The 21176-nt window shown below is 44.5% G+C and overlaps 2 protein-coding genes across 5 annotated transcripts in view; one reads left to right on the top strand and one right to left on the bottom strand.

Annotated features, from left to right (window-relative positions):
- GSR (glutathione-disulfide reductase) overlaps positions 1-10932 on the bottom strand; it is a 64210-nt gene extending 53278 nt beyond the window's left edge. Inside the window, exons 1-2 of the mRNA XM_060183059.1 lie at positions 10444-10932; positions 717-743 (exon numbers count right to left, since the gene is read on the bottom strand). Coding sequence (XP_060039042.1) covers positions 717-743; positions 10444-10734 — 318 coding nt within the window. The 5' untranslated portion in view covers positions 10735-10932. The remainder of the gene's footprint in view (positions 1-716; positions 744-10443) is intronic.
- An 8112-nt stretch (positions 10933-19044) lies between these two features.
- UBXN8 (UBX domain protein 8) overlaps positions 19045-21176 on the top strand; it is a 31259-nt gene continuing 29127 nt past the window's right edge. Inside the window, exon 1 of one of the 4 annotated variants that reach the window (XM_060182931.1) lies at positions 19045-19671. In XM_060182931.1, coding sequence (XP_060038914.1) covers positions 19584-19671 — 88 coding nt within the window. In that variant the 5' untranslated portion in view covers positions 19045-19583. The remainder of the gene's footprint in view (positions 19672-21176) is intronic. The other 3 variants (XM_060182928.1, XM_016192141.2, XM_007532140.3) reach the window with 3 other exon arrangements.

Raw genomic sequence — 21176 nt, 5'->3', positions numbered from 1 at the left:
TATTATTGTTGTTGTTGTTGGATAGGACAGAGAGAAATGGAGAGAGGGAGGGGAAGACAGAGAGGAGGAGAGAAAGACAGACACCTGCAGACCTGCTTCACCGCCTGTGAAGCGACTCCCCTGCAGGTGGGGATCCGGGGTTCGAACTGGGATCCTTATGCCGGTCCTTGTGCTTTGCGCCACCTGCGCTTAGACCGCTGCACTATAGCCCGACTCCCTTTTTTCCCCTTTTGTTGCCCTTGTTTTTTATTGTTGTTGTAGTTATTATTGTTGTTATTGATGTCGTCATTGGATAGGACAGAGAGAAATGGAGAGAGGAGGGGAAGATAGAGAAGGGGAGAGAAAGACACCTGCAGACCTGCTTCACCGCCAGTGAAGTAACTCCTCTGCAGGTGGGGATCCCGGGGGCTCAAAACGGGATCCTTCTGCCGGTCCTTGCGCTTTGCGCAACTTGTGTTTAATCCACTGCGCTACCGTCTGACTCCCTCAAAATGGGATTCTTACGCATGTCCTTGCACTTCGTGCCATGTGTGCTTAACCTGGTGCACCAGCACCCACCCCCCTCAGTTATTTTTTGTTCATACAATTTTTATCTGATACATTTGTTGTTTTTGTTGTTCACTTTGATTTTTTTTTAATTATACATTTGGGAATATTGTTATGCTGATCATAATTTAGCAACAAGAGCAGGGAAAAAGGAGAAACAAAAATTTTACCTTTTTGGGTACACATCCAACATTCACCTAGGGGGAAAAAAAAGAAAATATATATGTTAAGATTATTAAAGTCAACACCAAACAAACCTATAAGAAATGAACTCCAGCAGCTAATGAAATGGCTCAAGTGGTAATGCATTAAACTTGCATGTCTGGAGCATCTGGTTTGATTTCCAACATCACATCTATCAGGACAATGGTCTGGGTTCTTTCTCTCCTCTGTCTCCATTTGAAACCCTCATATACACTAATAAATAAAATAAATATTTAAAATGAAGTAGCTAATCTAAAAGCCCAGGAGATGGTTCACCTAATACAGCACATACTTCACCATGTTTGAGGACCAAGATTCAAGCCCAAGCTACCATGTGGGAGCACCTATATGGGGGAAGCTTCACAAATGGTGGAGTGGTGCTGTGGTGTCTGTCTATCACTATCTCTCACTCCCTCTCAAGGTCTATATGAGAGAGAGAGAGAGAACGAGAACCATGAGCAATCGAATCATACAGGTATGGGGAACCCTGATGAAAACTCTGGAAGCAAAAATTTAAAAAGGTTAACCCCAAGAGCCAGGCATTCATGTTACTATGCACAAGGACTCTCAGGTTCAAGCCCCAGGACCCCCTACAAGGAAGAAGTTTCAGGAGTGGTGAAGCAGTGCTGCTTTTAGGGCTGGGGAGACAGCATAATGTTTCTGCAGAAAGACTTTCATGCCTGGGGCACTAAAGGTTCCAGATTCAATTCCCAGAACCACCATGAGATAAAGCTGAGTAGAGCTCTAGTTAAAAAAAAAAAAAAAAGTTAACCTCAAACATCAACCCAGGACACTTCCACCTTGATCTCTAAGTCACAATCTACAGTTACATCCTTTTCTCTTTTTAGAGTTAGCACACATTACAATGCGCAAGGACCCAGGTTCAAGCCCCCAATCCCCACCTGCAAAGCTTCACAAGTGGTGAAGTAGTACTGCAGGTGTCTCTCTGTCTCTCTCCCTATCTCCCCTCTCCTCTCAATTTCTAGCTATGTCTGTACAATAAATAAAGATGATAAAAAAATTTAAAAATAGAATCATTATGCTCTGTGCCCAGTGCCCCCCTTTAAAATAAGAAAAAGAAATTACGTGAACATTATTTTTCTTATGTGATGAGGTGATAATTTCATTATTAGCATTTTCTCAAGGAAATCAGAGGAAACAATTCCATTTCCAAGGGCATAATGCACTGCAGAGATGGTACCGGTCAGGATGTAGCAGAAGCCTGAGTGAGCACAGACGGATAAGGCAGAGAGGAACAGCAGCATAGAGATGAGGACACACCAGCTGAATAGATAATCATCTTGTATTTAAATATATACCAAAAAATAATGATTTCTAGGTAATTATTTAAAAATGATAGGTATTGCCCCTATATCACAGAGAATGTTTAAAAGATGGGGACTTACTTAACCTTCTAGTCTTCTGGTTCCAAATTCTATTTGCTAACAGCAAATCTTCTACAATTTCATAAATTATATTTTATATTATTTGGCACCCAGAAATATTAAACAGTGGATTCTAATTCTATATGGGCTCAAGCTATCAGTCATTTGGAATTCTATTCCCCTATAAGGAAATGAGTCCTAGTTCATTTAACTGTTAACTTAGAGTTCTTATAAAGCCATGCTGTTATAAAGATTCCTAAGGTAACAGAAGCAGGGACTCATAGGACTAGGAGACTGTAAAATTCAAGCCTAATAAAAAAAGGAATGAATACCTGTAGCAGTAGTTACAAGCACACTTACAAGCACACTATTCATCAAGTATTTTATTATTAGCAATCATAACACTTTATGACTCTAATGAGATTGCCCTCCCATCTGAGTAAACAGATGTGCATTTCTTAATATTTCAACAGTTATGAGGAAAGAATCAAAGGTACAGGTGGAGGCCAGCAGGTGTTTCCTATGTGGTAAACACAGATGAAGGTGGGAGAAGTAATTCAGTCCCTTACAGGGGATGATTTTATTCAGCATTTTCCAGCTCACTTGACTGGCCAGTGTATCCTAGTTTCTTTTACCTTGCAAACCAAGTTTAAGTTCATGAAGAAGTTTCAACTAGAACAGATTACAATTTCAATGGCTCCAAGAGCATTTTATGTACATATATGTGTGTGTGTGCATGTATAATTTTATTTTTTAATATTTTACTTGTTTATTCATGAAGATAGGAGAGAGAGAGAAAGAACCAGACATCACTCTGGTACATGTGCTGCCAGGCATTGAACTCAGGACCTCCTGCTTGAGAATCCAGTGCTTTATCCACTGTGCCACCTCCTGGACCACATAATTTTATTATTTTTTTGTTTGTTTTTCATTTTTTTTAATATTTATTTTATTTATTTATTCCCTTTTGTTGTTGCCCTTGTTGTTTTATTGTTGTAGTTATTATTGTTGTAGTTATTATTGTTGTTGTCGTTGTTGGATAGGACAGAGAGAAATGGAGAGAGGAGGGGAAGACAGAGAGGAGGAGAGAAAGATAGACACCTGCAGACCTGCTTCACCGCTTGTGAAGCGACTCCACTGCAGGTGGGGAGCCGGGGTTCGAACCGGGATCCTTATGCCATTTTTTTTTTTTTTTTTACCAGAGCTAGCAAGACTTGTAGCAAACACTTTCCAGCTGGCAATGTCCCTTGTAGAATCCACATTCTGCAGCTCTAACTTGTGGTGGTCCTGGGGATTGAACTGATAACTTTTGGTGCCTCAGGCATGAAAGTCCATTTTCATAATCATGATGCTATCTCCCCAGTCATATGTCAGATGAACTGATCATATGGAAAACGTGCTTTCTAGACAGGTACACTAAAGTAGTGCAGGACAGGCATAAGGATCCCTGTTCAAGCCCCTGGCTCCCCACCTGCAAGGGAGCCGCTTCACAGGCAGTGAAGCAGGTCTGCAGGTATCTCTCTTTCCCTCCCTTTCTGTCTTCCCCTCCTCTCTCTATTTCTTTCTGTCCTATTCAACAACGACGACATCAATAACAATTGCACCGCCCCGTCACGACCACCAGAGAGACTGACAAAGTCATCTCCTCTGGACCTGCATTCAGACTTCAAAGAAGCTTGGCAGAAGGACGAGAATGGGTCGACGCATTCTCCCCCCGTTATTGCTACAAACAATTATACTGTCACAATTGATTAATAATGCTTTGGCAGTGCCTGGTGGGAATGGAGAGTCAGAAGCACCCCCTCTCCCTTACACAGGAGCAAATTTGAAAGTTACATTATGAAAGTGGAGAAGGTGGGTCAACATAGACGGACAAAACAAGTCATGTTATGACTTGCCCCTCATAAAAACAATACAGAGATTGAGGCCTCCCAGGTACAAGTTGACATATTGAAACAAAGAAAGATTAATAGTTAAACTGTACCAGACCTAGATGAGCAGTGGTCCATGACTAGGCAAAGATCTGTACGCCCCCATAGAAGATTAATGGTAGAGATAGCCCTCAGCAAAAGTCTAAAACAATTCTGGGTATGACCTCCCCTGGGAACAGAACGATACAAAGTATTGTACCCATTCTTTACAGTTATGGGGGAATAACATGTAGCCTGCCAAAGCCACAAGACTATTGTTACTTCTTTATGAGCTGGTTGCTTAGGCAACCTGAAAAAAGTATAAAAGCTAATGCAGTTTCACTATTAAAACGAGTCCAGATTCACCCTCCAATAGAGTGTGGTGTCTATCTGTTCTCCCTCGCCGACTCCTGACCCACCTGGGAGGTTGCCTTCAAGACCCCTGACCCTCCTGCTGCTCATCCACTGAGTGGTCCGCGGCAAACAATAATTACCACAACAATAAAAAAGTCAACAAAAGGGAAAAATAAATATTAAAAATTCAGATTGGAATAGAGTTCTGAGAGGAGACGAACTGTCAGTTTGCAAAGAGAGGCACCTCAGGAGTCTGTGACCATGAATATACCCCCAATTGCAAGAAAGTTGTCCTTGTTGATCTCTGATGTTGTGGGTGGGGGAAGATAGCATAATGGCTATACCAAAAGACATTCCTGTCTGAGGCTCTGAGGCTCCAGATTAAACCCCCAGCACCATAATAAACCAGAGTTGAGCAGTGCTCTTATGAAGGAAAAAAAAAAAAAGAGGAGGAAGAGATAATAAGAAAAAATTATTAAGAGGCTAGATCTCATGTTAAGTGTTCTCTTGAATGAGAAAAGATCGGGCCCAGATGGTGGTGCACCTGGTTGAGCACACAAGTTACAATGTGCAAGGACACAGGTTTAAGCCCCCAGTCCCCACCTGCGGGGGTGGGGGGGTGGGGGAAAGCTCTTTCCTATCAACCTCTCCAGTTAGTATGGTGCAGTACAAAATTCATGACACTCATAATTAAAAAGGCTTTTGTGGAGGCTGAGAGATAGCTCATCTAGTAAGAGCACACTTCGTCCTCAAGACCCAGGTTAGAACTTCCAGTCATCACATAGACAGTAGGCTTCATTAGTGATGAAGCAGTGCTGTGGTGCCCCTATTTTCTCTGGCTCTCCTGACTCACTATCCACTATCCTTCTCTTTCTTTCCTTCTTTCTTTTTTTTTCTCTTCAGAGCTAGGGCTCCATGCCTGCACTATAAATCCACTGCTCCTGGAGGCCTTTTTCCCATTTTATGCCCTTGTTGTTGTTATTATTATTATTTTATTGTCATTGCTGTTGTTGTTGAATAGGACAGAGAGATCAAGAGAGGAGGGAAAGACAGAGAGAGGAAGAGAAAGACAGAGACCTACAGACCTGCTTCACTGCCCATGAAGTGCCCCCCCCCCCGCTGCTGCAGGTGGGGAGCTGGGCTGGAACCAGGATCCTTACACAGGTCCTTGCGCTTCGTGCTATGTGCGCTTAACCCACTGGCGCTACTGCCTGACCCCCTTGTCTCTCACTTTCTATGAAAGAAAGAGAAAGAAAATATGGAAGAAAGGAAAGAAGGGAGGGAGGAATGAATGGAGAAGCCTACTGGAAGCTGGCACAAAGCCTCAGTTAAAACAAAAACAAACCAAAAAGCTTTCAGTCATAAATCATGGGAATGTAATGTACAAAATGATGACTATAGTTAAAATACTGTATTGGGAGTCGGGCGGTAGTGCAGCGGGTTAAGCGCACTTGGCAGGAAGCGCCAAGACGGAGTAAGGATCCCGGTTCGAGCCCCGGATCCCCACCTGCAGGGGCATTGCTTCACAGGCGGTGAAGCAGGTCTGCAGGTGTCTATCTTCCCCTCTTCTCTCGATTTCTCTCTGTCCTATCCAACAACAAGAACATCAATAACAACAACAATAATAACTACAACAATAAAATATGGGCAACAAAAGGGAATAAATAAATATAATTCATTAAATACACCAAAGTTCCTTTCTAAAAAAAAAAAAGATACTGGGGGGGGGGGGGGTCGGGCAGTAGCGCAGCAGGTTAAGTGCACATGGCCCTAAGCAAAAGGACCAACTAAGGAGGTTAGAGCCCCCGGCTCCTCACCTGCTGGGGGGAGTCGCTTCACAGGCGGTGAAGCAGGTCTGCAGGTATTTGTCTTTCTCTCCCCCTCTCAGTCTTCCCCTCCTCTCTCGATTTCTCTCAGTCCTATCCAACAACAAATGACATCAACAATAACAATAATAACTACAACAAGGGCAACAAAAGGGGGGGAATGGCCTCCAGGAGCAGTGGATTCATGGTGCAGGCACTGAGCCCCAGCAATAACCCTGGAGGCAAAAAAAAAAAAAGATACTTGGGCCTCAAGCCTCCATACCTATACACTCATACACAAGGACCTGGGCTCAAGTCCCTGGTCACCACCTGCAAGGGGGAAGCTTCACAAGTGGTGAAGCAGAGATGCAGGTGTCCCTCTGTCTCTCTCTATTTCCTCCTCCTCTCTCAATTTCTATTCAATAATTAAAAATTAAATTACATTAAAATTTAAAAAAACAGTAAATAAGGGATTTCCCCATTATATCATTGCTTATAGAAACGTAAGTTGCTGTACAGGCATGAGATAAGCAATGCCAGGCAACTTGATTGTACTGAACTGGCTTTTGTTTGAGAAAGTAGTTTAAATCTTAGTATATTCAAATTCCTAACAGGAACTTAAAGATGGGGTCAGCCACTTCTTCATTAATACCTGTGCAACCGGACAATGACTAAAGAAGGAAACAGAAAAATGGAGGAAATAAAAAGATGAGTAGTTAGCAGCTGCTGTCCTAAGGACTTTAGTAACACTTCAATTTGCTTTCTGAAGACTTCTTATCAAATCTTTCTAAACTCAGGTGTCAATGTGCAAAGTTAACAATTAGCAGAAACTTCTCCCTTTCTTCATTCCCATTTCTTTTTTTTTTTTTTTTTTTGCCTCCAGGATTATTGCTGGGGCTCAGTGCTTGCACCATGAATCCACTGCTCCTGGAGGCCATTTTTCCCCCTTCTGTTGCCCTTGTTGTGGTTATTATTGTTATTGTTGATGTCATCATTGTTGGATAGGACAGAGAGAAATGGAGAGAGGAGGGGAAGACAAAGAGAGGGAGAGAAAAACAGACACCTGCAGACCTGCTTCACCACCTGTGAAGCGACTGTCCTGCAGGTGGGGAGCCAGGGGTTGGAACCGGGATCCTTCGCCTGTCCTTGCGCTTTGCACCCCTTGCGCCTAACCCGCTGCTCTATCGCCAGACCCTCACCCCCACTTCCATTTTGAAACTGAATAATGGTCAAGGAAATTGGCAAAACCAGGCAAGTGCATTCAACAATTCAATTGTGTATGTCTCAGGCCGAGGGCTTCGATAAACTACATCAAACATACCAAGAGTGGTTCTCTAGTTGTGTCATCTCATTTAGGAAAAAATATATATATGAAAAATAAAATATTTTTTAAAGGTTGGCAAACAAATTCACTTGCATAGTTTGCCTGATCTGTCATAATATGAGACCCAGGTTTAAAGTCTAACCCTCATCCCATCAAAGCAAACTTCAGTGCTATGGTTTTTTTCCCCTCTCCTCTGCCTGTCTCTGTCTATCTGAAAAAGTCAGCCTGGGACAGTGAGGATCTGATAAAAAGAAGTAATAGGCAGTGGATAATGAAGTTAGCTCTTTCACAGCTGTTAATTTTGGGTTTTATTCATTTTACCAAATGTTATTGAGCAAGTTATTTTGCCGTGATAAGAGGTGCTTAAATACATGAACTCATCCTAAAGGAGTTCCCAATTTAAAGACTCCAAAGAAATTTAGAGAACCCGGGCGTCGGGTGGTAATGCAGCAGGTTAAGCGCAGGTGGCACAAAGCACAAGACTGGCTTAAGGATCCAGGTTGGAGCTCCCGGCTCCCCACCTGCAGGGAAGTCACTTCACAGGCGGTGAAGAAGGTCTGCAGGTGTCTTTCTCTCCCCGTCTTCCCCTCCTCTCTCCATATCTCTCTGACCTATCCAACAACAACAACAATAATAATAGCCACAACAACGATAAAACAAGGGCAACAGAAGGGGAAAAAAAGATTAAAAAGATTAAAAAAAGAAGAAATTTAGAAAATCTTTTATACCAAATTACTCTATACAGCATTTTAAAAAATATTTTATTTTATTTACTTATTCCTTTTTTTGTTGCTCTTATTTTTATTGTTGTAGTTATTATTGTTGTCTTTGTTGGACAAGACAGAGAGAAATGGAGAGAGAAGAGGAAGACAGAGAGAGGGAGAGAAAGACACCTGCAGACCTGCTTCACCTTCAGTGAAGCGACTTCCCTGCAGGTGGGGAGCTGGGGGCTCAAACTGCTATACTTACGCCAGTCCTTGAGCTTAGCGCCACCTGCGCTTAACCCGCTGAGCTATTGCCCAATTCCCTCTATAGAGCATTTTAGTAGTAACACCAAATATTTCACCCAAGTCTTCTAATAGAAAATGTTGGGGGTCGGGCGGTTGCTTAGTGGGTTAAACGCACGTGACGCAAAGCGCAAGGAACAGATTAAGGATCCCGGTTCGAGCCCCCGGCTCCCCACCTGCAGGGGGGTCGCTTCATAGGTGGTGAAACAGGTCTGCAGGTGTCTGTCTTTCTCTCCCCCTCTGTCTTTCCCTCCTCTCTCCATTTCTCTCTGTCCTATCCAACAATGAACGACATCAACAATAACAATTATAACCACAGCAAGGCTACAACTACAAGGGCAACAAAAAGGGGGAAAAAATGGCCTCCAGGAGCAGTGGATTCATGGTGCAGGCACTAAGCCCTATCAATAACCCTGGAGGCAAAAAAAAGAGTCAGGCAGGATAGATAGCATAATGGTTATGCAAAGAGACTCATTTTGAGGCTTTGAAGTCCCAAGTTCAATCCTCTGCACCACCATAAACCAGAGCTAAGCAGTGCTCTGATTTAAAAAAAAAAAAAAGAAAGAAAAAGTTCATGTTAGGCATAAAGAGACAGCACACTTGTATTGTGCACACTATGCCATGTTTGAAGACCTCTCTCCCTCTCTCTTCCTAACTGAAACTGAAAGGGATGAAGGAGTCCACCAAGAGCAAGGTGCAAGGACAAGATCCCCACAGCAAAAGAAGGGGGGGGGGGGGTGGAGAAAAGGAAGAAAAGTCATGGTAACAAAATTTATTTTTAAAATGATGAGTTTTTCAATTATATCCTTCCCACATACATCCCTCTCCCTCTCCCTCTCTCTCCTCTCTCTTTTTGTGGATGTAGTTTTAAAATTCTCCTAAAACAAGATAAAAATAATAAAAGTAAAAGGTCTGGTGCCTGGGAAGTGGTGGAATTAGACCTTCAAGCATGGGTTCCCAAGTTGGATTCCTAACATTGCAAGGACCAGTTTCATATTCTGGTTCTCTCTTCCCCTCTATCATTATTTTGTAAATAGATCCTTAAAAGAAAAAATGAAAGATCTGTGTATTCACTTAACAGGAAATCCTAAATGACGGTAACCTTTGGGCCTCAACCTTGGCTGTAATTCAGAATCACTTGTGGGGCCTCTAAAAAAAATCTCTAAAACAGGTGGAGGGAAGATAGCATAATGGACCATTATGCAAACAGACTCTGATGCCTGAGGCTCCGAAGTTCCAGGTTCAATCCCCCGGCACCAACAGAAACCAGAGCTGAACAGTGCTCTAGTTAAAAAATAATAATAAATAAATAAATAAAAATCTCTAAAACTGAGGCTGCACCCAGGCAACGGAATTTTTTTTTTTCAGTTCAAGTGATTCGAGCAGGTATGGGGAGGAGGTCATTTTTAGAACCAGACTGCTGTATATCATTTTACCCTTGAAAATTGAAGCAAGGGCGCCAGGATCCTCAGTCCTCAAGGGCATTTTACCCCTCCCTACATATACACAAGCCAGGTGCTTTTTCTTTTCTTTTCTTTTCTTTTGTCTTCCCCTGATGTAGTTTTACGTTTCTCATGATAAGCCCAAGCATGGCATACAATCCTCTTCCACCCTGAGGAATTAGGGTCCAGAGAAAGCTGTTAGATTTCGTTGACATTGCACCTAGACGAAGGATTTATATATGGGGGTGGGGGAGGGCGTAAAAATGCCCAATCTAAACCTGCGGGGGTCCCGACCTTAGATTATGGTGGAAAAGCAGAAAGCGATATGCAGAGGGCCCGTTTTCCGGGTCCAGACACGCAGGTCGCGTTGGGAAAGAGTACCGGCAAGGAGAAAGCTGGAGTGCGGGACGCAGCGCTGCAGGAAGGGGAGCGAGGAGAAGCACCGGGAGGGGATCCCCGTACTCACGCAGGTGCCCCCCAGCTTGTGGCTCTCCACCACCGCGGCCCTGGCGCCCAGCTCGGCCGCCCGACGCGCGCTGGCCAGCCCGCCAGAGCCGCCCCCGATCACCAGATAGTCGTAGGCGGTCACGGAGGCGGCGGCGGGCGGCGGGCCCTGAGGCTGCGGTTCCTGCTGACAGTCCATGGCGGCGCGGGCAGTGCGGGCCAGTAGGGGCGGCAGGAAGGCAGGGGAGGTGCGCGCCACCAGCCGCCAGCTCTGCCGCGCGCTCCCGCTCAGGGAACTGGGCAGCAGGGCCATGCACGCGGAAGTGAGAGCGGGGTGAGGGGCCCCCTGGAGGGGAAGGAGGCGGGTCCCAGGGGAACGGGCGGGAGCTGGCTTAGGGCGAGAGCAGCCTCACAATGACTAAGCACAGAACCAGGCTGTGGGTAGGAGGGAAGGGGTCAGAGAGAAGATCCCGCGCAGCAGCTGCTCGGCCCAGTCCCAGGGTTGGGTGGGACTGGAGAGACAAGGCCTCTTCCTCCCCACCCCCAGCGCGCCCTGCCCAAAGTCTGGAGATTTGTAGCAGTCTCTCTGCCCGTCTTCACCCCAGAATCAAGGAAGGACCTGTCACACCCCAGTGGCATCCACCGGATGTATATTTCTGCAGGCCAGTGGAGACACGGCAGAATGAACACCCTCTTTTACTTCATTTTAGCCCTTTCTGAAAAGGCACCTTGAAAGTTGTCCCAGGCAAGGACTTTTCCTGGAGGAGCCAATATTCTTCCTCTATTAAGTCTAGAAGTTGATAGTATTACAAAGTTGGAACCGCAGATCACCTGTGGAGTGCTCGTTCGTGGGCCGAAACCCAGATGTACTAAATCAGAATCTCTGGGGCTAGACGCCAACTATCAATACTTTTTTTAAAATTTAATTTATTTATAAAAAGGAAACATTGACAAAACCATAGGATAAAAGGTGTACAATTCCACACAATTCCCACCACCAGAACTCCCTCTCCCATCCCCTCCCCTGATAGCTTTCCTATTCTTTAACTCTCTGGGAGTATGGACCCAAGGTCATTGTGGGATGCAGAAGGTGGAAGGTCTGGCTTCTGTAATTGTTTCCCCGCTGAACATGGACATTGACAGGTCAATCCATACTCCCAGCCTGTCTCTCTCTTTCCCTAGTGGGGAAGGGCTCTGGGGAAGCAGAGCTCCAGGACATATTGGTGGGGTTGTCTGTCCAGGGAAGTCTGGTTGGCATCATGCTAGCATCTGGAACCTGGTGGTTGAAAAGAGAGTTAACATACAAAGCCAAACAAATTGTTGAACAATAATGAAGGTAAAGGCTGGAATAGTACAGATGAAGAATTGGGGGCCCCTCCATTTTGTAGATAGCTAGTAGACCTATTTTAGTTATATTCCAAAAGGCCTGTGGCTATACTAGTTTGTGTGTGTGTGTGTGTGTGTGTGTGTGTGTGTGTGTCTGTGTGTGTGTTTTGCCTGAGCCTGAAATCTGATATGCAGGTGGGTCCTAATTATTGTCTGGGGAAGTGATGTCATGGCTGGAAAAAGGAACAGAAAGCTGGATCAGGGAAGAAAGTAGCTCCCAAATATGGGAAAGGTGTATAAATATTATTGACTGTAAACCTCATCGATTTGATGTGATCTGGGGCCCATAATTAGTTTAGGAGCCTATGTGACCTCTGCATCCCTGTAGATCTGAGCTTTCTGTGGTCATAAGTAGGAACGTTCCAACCTGCCCCAATATCAGGACCCATCTTCCTCAGGTGTAGCATAGAGTCTATTGTCCAGCCTTTCTTTGGAGGATGGAACATTCTCTACCATTGTTGATCCAAGTTGAGGGCAAGGTCCTATGGGGGCCCACAAAGGGGTCTATTGTATTATTCCTGATAGGAGTGACCAATAACAATGGAGGGAGGGATTTATTTGAGGTCTAGGCCCATCATGTCTGTTTGGGAATCTCAGGACTCCCTGAATAGGGCTCCAGCGATGGAGTGGACTGATAGTGACTAAAGAGTCATCATTAAAGTATGCCAGTCTCTTGCTCTTATTCAGCTTTTGCAGTCCTTGCTTTGATGAGGTTAGTTTTGGAGTGAGTGAGAAAATTGTAATAGGAAGTAGGTGAGGAGGTATCTAAGTCTAAGTAGACACTATTTCATTATGAACTTTTTACTGACTCACTACAGACTATTGTGTAATTTTGCTTTCAGGTATATATTTTGCCCTAATTTATGGATACATGTGAACATATGCTCTATCTTACAGGAATGGTCTATATCTAGGTTTTGGGATTTTGTTAGGAAATGAACTTCCTGGAATGGAATTTGAGAATACTCTGAAAGGAAATTGTCTCACCTGAGTAATGAGGGTGAAGGGTTGACAGTCCATGCCTGACGTCTCTGGACACAGTCTGAAGTGAAGCATGCTGAGGTGGTACTCCTTGCGTTGATTAGGTTGGGATCGGCACATAGAATATTATTTGGTATTGAGAGAAGCTTGCAGGAAAGTGAGTCCCACCCTAGAGGTTCCAGGACTGGGGGAAATATAGGTTCTAAAGAGGAAGCCAGAGGATCCTGCTGTCTTAGGGTTTAAGAAGACAATAGATAGTTATTACTATAATCACATTATTTGGCAACTGGGTTAACTTTGAAATATCCCTTTGTTAGGATTTGCTGTATCATACACACCATCACCATAATTTATGTCCTTTGACATTATTTGCATATAGCTATGCCACCAATTGCTTCTGTTCTCTCTGGTTTATGCTTTTAAGAGAGTCAAGATATCAAAGACTCAGCCTATGTATTAAAAAGATTCAGTCTGTGCATTAAAAAGTTTGAGACATTCAATTAATTATTCTCTTATATTAATTAGTGATTTATATGACTACAAATTGATAGGAGTGTACATAAACACCATTCCCAGCACCAAACAACTGTGTCCCACCCCCTTTCTTCTCCCCCCCCCCCACCCAACCCATGAAGCTGAACATCCACCCTCACCCTCAACCCAGGATTTTTACTTTGGTGCCCTACTCCAAATTCAGTCAAATCCTGCTTTGAGTTTCCCTTTTTGTTATTCTTTCTCAACTTCTGTTTATGAGTGGGATCATCCCATACTCATCTTTATCTTTCTGACTTAGCTCACTTAACATAATTACTTCTAGCTCCATCCAAGATGGGTCAGAGAAGGTGGGTTCATTGTTCTTAATAGCTGCATAGTATTCCATTGTGTATATATACCACAGCTTTCTCAGCCAATCATCTGTTGTTGGGCACCTGGATTGCTTCCAGGTTTTAGCTATTACGAATTGTGCTGCTATGAACATAGGTGTACACATTTCTTTTTGGTTGGGCATTATGGAATCCTTGGGGTATACCCCCAGGAGAGGAATTACTGGGTCATATGGAAGGTCCATGTCTAGCCTTGTGAGAGTTCTCCAGACTGCTCTCCACAGATATTGGACCAGTTTACATTCCCACCAGCAGTGCAGAAGGGTTCCCCACAGCCTCTCCAGCAATTATTGCTGCTGTCCTTTTTGATGTATGCCATTCTCATAGGGGTGAGATGGTATCTCATTGTTGTCTTTATTTGCATTTCCTCTGACAATCAGCGACCTGGAGCAGTTTTTCATATGTTTGTTAGCCTTTTGGATCCTTTCTGTAGTGAATGTTCTGTTCATATCCTCTGCCCATTTTTGGATGGGGTCATTTGCTTTTTTGTTGCTAACTTTGCTGAGCTCTTTGTATATTTTGGTGATTAGTCTCTTGTCTGATGTATGGCATGTGAAGATCGACTCCCATTCTGTGAGGGGTCTCTTTGTTTGTGTGATAGTTTCTTTGGCTGTGCAAAAGCTTTTCAATTTAATGTAGTCCTGAGCTGGGCGGTAGCGCAGTGGGTTAAGCGCAGGTGGCACAAAGCGCAAGGATCAGCGTAAGGATCTGTGTTCCAGCCCCCAGCTCCCCACCTGCAGGGGAGCCCTTTTACAGGTGGTGAAGCAGGTCTGCAGGTGCCTATCTTTCTCTCCCCCTCTCTGTTTTCCCCTCCTCTCTCCATTTTTTCTCTGTCCTATCCAACAACAACAACATAAATAATAACTACAACAATAAAACAACAAGGACAACAAAAGGGAATAAATAAATATTTAAAAAAAATTTTAAGGGGTGGGGATGCATAGCATAATGGTTATGCAAAGAGACTGTCATTTCACGAACATCTCATAAAAACTGCAGCAAAGGTGGGCGCGAGGAATAACATCATTGCAAGACTGGCCAGCTCCTCATGGGGCGCGAGCACTTCCACACTACGATCATCATCTCTGGCATTATGCTATTCCACTGCAGAATACTGTGCCCCAGTATGGTTCCGTAGCCGCCATGTCCACTTGGTCAATTCCAAATTATATTCCTCCATGAGGATAATTTCTGGAACCATCCATTCCACCCCGGTTCCATGGCTGCCAGTTCTTAGCAACATCGCCCCGCCAGATATTCGTCAGGATGCGGCATCATCTAAGTTCATTTCCCACGTCTACGCTCGACCGGACCTGCCAATATACACGGATATCTTCGTCCACCCTGTCCAACGCTTGACGTCTCGTCACCCAATCTGGTCCCCTACGCCTACACTGAACTTCTCTGTTCCAGACTCTTGGAAACAGAGTTGGCAGTCATCTGAGGTAAAGAACAAACACCTCATCACAGACCCCTGCAAGCGTCAACCCGGCTTTGACCTAGCACGTTATGATCGGGCCCTCCTCAATCGCTATTGAACAGGCCATGGCTGGTGCGCCACTATGTTCCATCGCTGGGGAGCCAGAGACGACCTGAACTGCCCCTGCGGCTCCAGACAGACTATGACCCACATAGTCAACGACTGCCACCTCTCCAGATTCAAAGGAGGTCTCGAAACTTTACATCAGGCTCAACCTGACGCTGTTGACTGGCTACGGAAGAAGGGCAAATGCTAGAAGAAGAATAAGAAGAAGAAGAAGCAGTGCTGTAGTGTCTTTCCTTTGACCCTTTCATCCTCTATATGGAACAAAAAACAAGTAGTCCACTGGAAGCAGTGGAATCATTCAAGCAAGAAGTCTTAGTGGAGTCCTGATAGCAATGGAAAAAAAAAAAAGAATGAAAGAAAAGAAAAAAAAAAGTGCCTCTTCAGATCTGGTAAAGATTTTGCGTATGGGGCCAAGTGGTTGGCTCAAGCAATATAGCATATGTGCTACAACACACAAAGTACTGGGGTTTAAGCCCTTGGTCCCTACCTGCACAAGGAGTGCAACAATGCTGTCACTGTCTCTCTTTTGGGGTCTTTCTCCCTCTGTCGCTCACAAAAAAAAAAAAAAAAAACCAACTATCAAGAATGTTGGAGTCATGTTAACTATTAAACACCAGTGATAAACCTGGTTAAGTGCACTTAGTATGAGGCACAAGGGCACACACAAGGATATGGGTTAGAACCCCAGGCTCCCCATCTGCAGGTGAGGAAGCTTCACTAACAGTGAAGCAGGTCTGTGGGTGTCTAATTTTTTTCTCTCTCTTCCTCTCTCTATCTTCCTCTCCCTTCTCAATTTCTTTCTGTCCTATCCAATAAAATGGAAAAAAACAAAAACGGGCGGGGGTAGATAGCATAATGGTTATACAAAGAGACTCTTGTGCCTGAAACGCCAAAGGCCCAGGTTCAATCCCCCGCACCACCATAAGCCAGAGCTGAGCAGTGCTCTGGTGTTTCTCTCTGTGTCTTTCTCTCTTTGTATCGCTCTCAAAATAAAATAAATAAAATACTTAAAAAATAAATTCATTTAAAAAAAAAAAAGCAAAAAAGGCCACCAGGAGCAGTGAATTCATAGTGCCAGAATTGAGGCCCAGCAATAACCCTGGCAGAAAATTAAATATATAAACAAACCTGGTTGCAGAAAGCAATAATTAAAATAAGCAAATGACCAAATGACTTTTGTATAAGTAGGCAGAGGCAGAAAACACTTCTATTTTACCATTCGAAGGCTGCTGTTTCATTCAGAGAGAGAGAGAGGAAGAGATAGAAAAAGAGACACCACAGCACTTGAGGTTCCTTTTGTTTCATAGTACCTTCCATGTGGTGCCTGGGCTTCATTCACGGCAAGGTAGAACAAGCATTTGTAAGATAAAGATTTCTTCCCTGAAGGAATTTATATAAAATGTACAATCAACTCCAAAATGGGATGGTCTGTATTAATTGCCACAGGTAATAACAAAGGACCATAGTTTGCTGGTTACCATGTGATGGTTTTGGGGATAATATGTATCTAAACTTGAACAGATTATTATTATTATTATTATTATTATGGATTTATTTGCTAGGGAGGGAAAGAGAGAGAATACCAGATTACAACTCTGGCACATGTGGTGTTGGAAATTGAACTCAGCTCCCCATATTTGAGAATCTAACTGCCTTAGTCACTATACTATCACCCAGGTCACATATATATTTTTTTGACAGGTGTAGAGGCAAGGTGTAATTTTTTTTTCCCTCCAGGGTTATTGCTGGGCTCAGTGCCTGCACCATGAATCCATTGCTCCTGGAGGCCATTTTTTCCCCCTTTTGTTGCCCTTGTTGTTGAAGCCTCATTGTGGTTATTATTATTGCCATTGTTGATGTTGTTCGTTGTTGGATAGGACAGAGAGAAATGGAGAGAGGAGGGGAAGACAGAGAGGGGGAGAGAAAGACAGACACCTGCAGACCTGTTTCACTGCCCGTGAAGCGACTCCCCTGCAGGTGGGGAGCTGGGGGCCCACCGGGATCGCTATGCTGGTCCCTGTGCTTTGTGCCACATGTGCTTAACCCACTGCACCACCGCCCGACCCCTGCAAGGTATATTGTAATGCAACTAGGCCGGAGCAGAGAGTGTTTTCTAGAAGAAAGAGATGGGGAATGGATAGATTGATCTGGTAAAAAGATGTAGTTTCTAGAGTCATGATGAGCTGTAAAAGAAGTGACACGTTAAAGGTGGTTTCCGGGGAGCAAGTTTGGCACACCTGGCTGAGTGCACATGTTATAATTCACAGGACCCTCGGTCTCTACCTGCAGGAGGAAAGTTTTGTGAGTGGTGAAGCAATGTTGCAGGTGTCTGTTTCTCTCCCTCTCTACCTCCCCCTAGCTTCTCAATTTTTGGCTCTCTCTATCTGGTAAATTAAATAGAGATAGTTAAAAAATAAAAAGAGAGTGGCTTTGTGGCAAAAGTACTATAGGCAAATATCCTTGGAAGAAGTCACATAGGAGTTTCTTCTTCAGTCACTTTAATTGGGGAGATGCTGATTTATAAGGCTGTTGTAATAGGTTGGGAGATAGCATAATGATTATGCAAAAAGACTTTAGTGCCTGAGATTCTTGCATCTTGGGTTCAATCCCCAGCACCAAGAAGAGCCAGAGGGGAGCAATGTTGTAGTTAAAAAGAAACAACAGGAGGGTTGGGCGGTAGCGCAGCAGGTTAAGCGCAGGTGGCGAAGCCCAAGGACCAGCTTAAGCATTCCAGTTCGAGCCCCCAGTTCTCCACCTGCAGGGGAGTCGCTTCACAGGCACCTCTCCTCTCCATTTCTCTTTGTCCTATCCAACAACGACAACATCAATAACAATAATAACTACAAGGGCTACAGAAGGGAAAATAAATAAATATAATTTTTAAAAAAATTTAAAAAAAGAAAAGAAACAGTGGGTTCCTGGGTTAAGTGCACATAGTGCGAAGCTCAAGGACACGCTCAAGGATCCCAGTTCGAGCCCCTGGCTCCCCATTTGCAGGCGGGTCACTTAGCAAGCGGTAAAACAGGTCTGCAAGTGTCTTTCACCCACCCCCGTCTTCCCCTCCTCTCTCAATTTCTCCTTGTCCTATCCAGCAACAACAATAACAACAGGAAAAAAAACAAAACTGGTCTCCAGGAGGAGTGGATTCGTAGTGCAGGCACCAAACCCCAGCAATAACCCTGGAGTCAAAATAAACAAAAACAAAACAACAATCACCACAAGACTAAGGCTGCTGATGGTTGAGGTGAGATAATTAAAGGACGGGTCAGAAAAGTTAATTTCAAAAATTTGTAGTGTGTGTGTGGGGGGACTCTCCACTTTATTGTGGAGTTAATGGTTTACAGTACAGTTGTTGGCACATAGTTATAATCGCTCGTCTCCCCATGATAAGTGTTCTGGGCGTCTGCAAGACACTGTGTGTGTGGGGGGGTGCCATTTGCCATTTCAATTTCTTTCTTTTTCTTTTTTTAAAAAGAAATATACTTTATTATTTATTTATTTATTTATTATTGCATAGAGTCAGAGAGCAGTTGAGAGGGGAATAGAGAGAGACAGAGAGACACCTGCAGCCCTGCTTCACCACTTGTAAAGCTTCCCCCTGCAGTTGGGGGCTGGGGGCTCGAACCTGGGTCCCTGTGCTCTGTAATGTGTACGCTTAACCAGGTGCGCCACCACCAGGCCCGCCATTTGAATTTCTTTACTTGAGCAGCAGGTTGGCAGAGGGCCTTTGGCATGAGTCAGGATGGCACTGAGGCCACAGAACTGACAGCAAGTTAAGTCATTAGCAATCACATGTCTTGGCAAACCAGACAGGGGATGGAGCAGGGTGTAGCTGGTCTCCAAGATCGCAAAGTAGGTGCCACATCCCACTTTTGAATTTGTCTTGCATCATGGGCCAGATAAGGAAGGTGCTTCAATAGAAAGAGGCATAGCAACTTTGACCGAAAGAACACATCACCACCACACAGCGGGCACAAGCAAAACCAAGGCCATCCTCATAGCGTCAACTGTTTGTACTTTGCTTTTCAGTTGATTTTGTTCTCGAGGGCAGATTTTATTGAACAGGTCAGCTACTGACCTCACCTCCAGGGGACACCTTCCCCGTCCCAAACTTCACTAGCCCAGGACTTGGCCGCCTCTCCTAGACATCATTTGACATAGGGCGATGACTTGCTTCTTCTGAGATAATGGTCCAGATTATGAATTCAAACCCAGAGGTGTTTAACTCAGTCCGGCCAAAAACCTCGCACCAGGGCCCAGCTGTCTCCCCCGACCCTCCCTTAGGAAGGGTCCCCGCCCACTTTCCCAGCGAAGGTGCCACCGGAAGGGGCGGGCACTCGGCCCGGAAGCGGGACTCCGACCACCATGGTTGCTCGTGGAGTTGTTGGCTTTTTCCTTCTCGCTGCTCTCCCCGTCTTGTGTCTGGAACTCCGGCGTGAGATCCCAGAGCTAGGTACGTAGCGACTTTTTTTCTCTTGTCCCTGACACCTCGACAGTTTTCTCACAGTGGAGTCACGGTCTGCCTTCAGAGGCTCTGCTGGGCGGCTTGGACTACGATTCCCAGACTGCATCGCGTCTCCCTCCCTCTTTCGGTGTCGGGATCCTACGGCCTTGCGGGTAAACTAGGCTGAGAGGTGTCTCTCCAGTTCTGCTGAAGCGTTTACATGAATCAACAGAAAGAACAGGAACAAAACTAGACCCTACTTTCAAATTGTGTTTACTACTCAAAAATAGTAAAGTAAAAGTAGATAAACAGGTCATTGTAATAGAATTCAAGTTTTATTTTATTTACCTTTTATTATATTTACCAGAACACTGCTCAACTCCAGTTTATGGTGGTGCCAAGGATTGAACCTGGGACGTTGAAGCCTCCGACATGAAAGTCTTTTTTGGGAGTTGGGCGGTAGCGCAGCGGGTTAAGCGCACGTGGTGCAAAGCTCAAGGACCAGAGAAGGATCCCAGTTCGAGCCCCTGGCTCCCCACCTGCAGGGGAGTCGCTTCACAGGCGGTGAAGCAGGTCTGCAGGTGTCTGTCTTTCTCTCCCCCTCTCAGTCGTCCCCTCCTCTCTCCATTTCTCTCTGTCCTATCCAACAATGACATCAGCAACAGTAATAACTACAACAATAAAAAAAAAGGCAACAAAAGGGAATAAATAAATACATATAAAAATAGTCTTTTTTGTATAATCATTGTATCTCCCCCGCCCCCAGGGGCCCGGGTGGTGGTGCACCTGGTTGAATGCACATTTTATAATGCACAAGCCCCTGGTCCCCAGCCTGCAGGAGGAAAGCTTTGCAAGTGGTGAAGCAGTGTTGCAGGTGTCTCTCTGTATGTCTCCCTATCACTCCCTTCCCTTTCGATTTAAGGCTATTTCTATTCAACAAATACATATAATAATATTAATAAAAGACTTTCTTGCCCAAAGTACTTTTAGGACTGGATCAAGGAGACTAAGGGGAAGAGAAGAGTGACTCAAGATGATAACTTAAAAATTTTTTTTTTTTACTTTACGGGATAGAGACAGCAAGAAATTGAGAGGAGATGGGAGACAGACAGGGGGAGAAAGAAGAAGAGATACCTGCAGCACTGTTTCATCACTCCTGAAGTCCACATTGTCACTACCCCCCCACCCCCATAGGTGGGGACTGAGCCCTTGAATCCTTGTCTTTGTGCGTGGTAACTTGTATGCTCAACCAGGTATGCCACCTCTTGGCCCCCAAATATAGCTTCTTTCTTTCTTTCTTTCTTTTTTTTTTAAATATTTATTCCCTTTTCTTGCCGTTGTTTTATTGTTGTAGTTGTTATTGATGTCGTTGTTGTTGGATAGGACAGAGAGAACTGAAGAGAGGAGGAGAAGACAGAGAAGGGGAGAGAAAGATAGACACCTGCAGACCTGCTTCACCACTTGTGAAGAGATCTTCCTGTAGGTGGGGAGCCGGGGGCTTGAACCAGGATCCT

This window comes from Erinaceus europaeus, chromosome 2, assembly GCF_950295315.1.
Source record: "Erinaceus europaeus chromosome 2, mEriEur2.1, whole genome shotgun sequence".
NCBI lineage: Eukaryota > Metazoa > Chordata > Mammalia > Eulipotyphla > Erinaceidae > Erinaceus > Erinaceus europaeus.
Note: the sequence above shows the minus strand (reverse complement) of the source record. Positions and strands in the feature narration are given on the sequence as shown.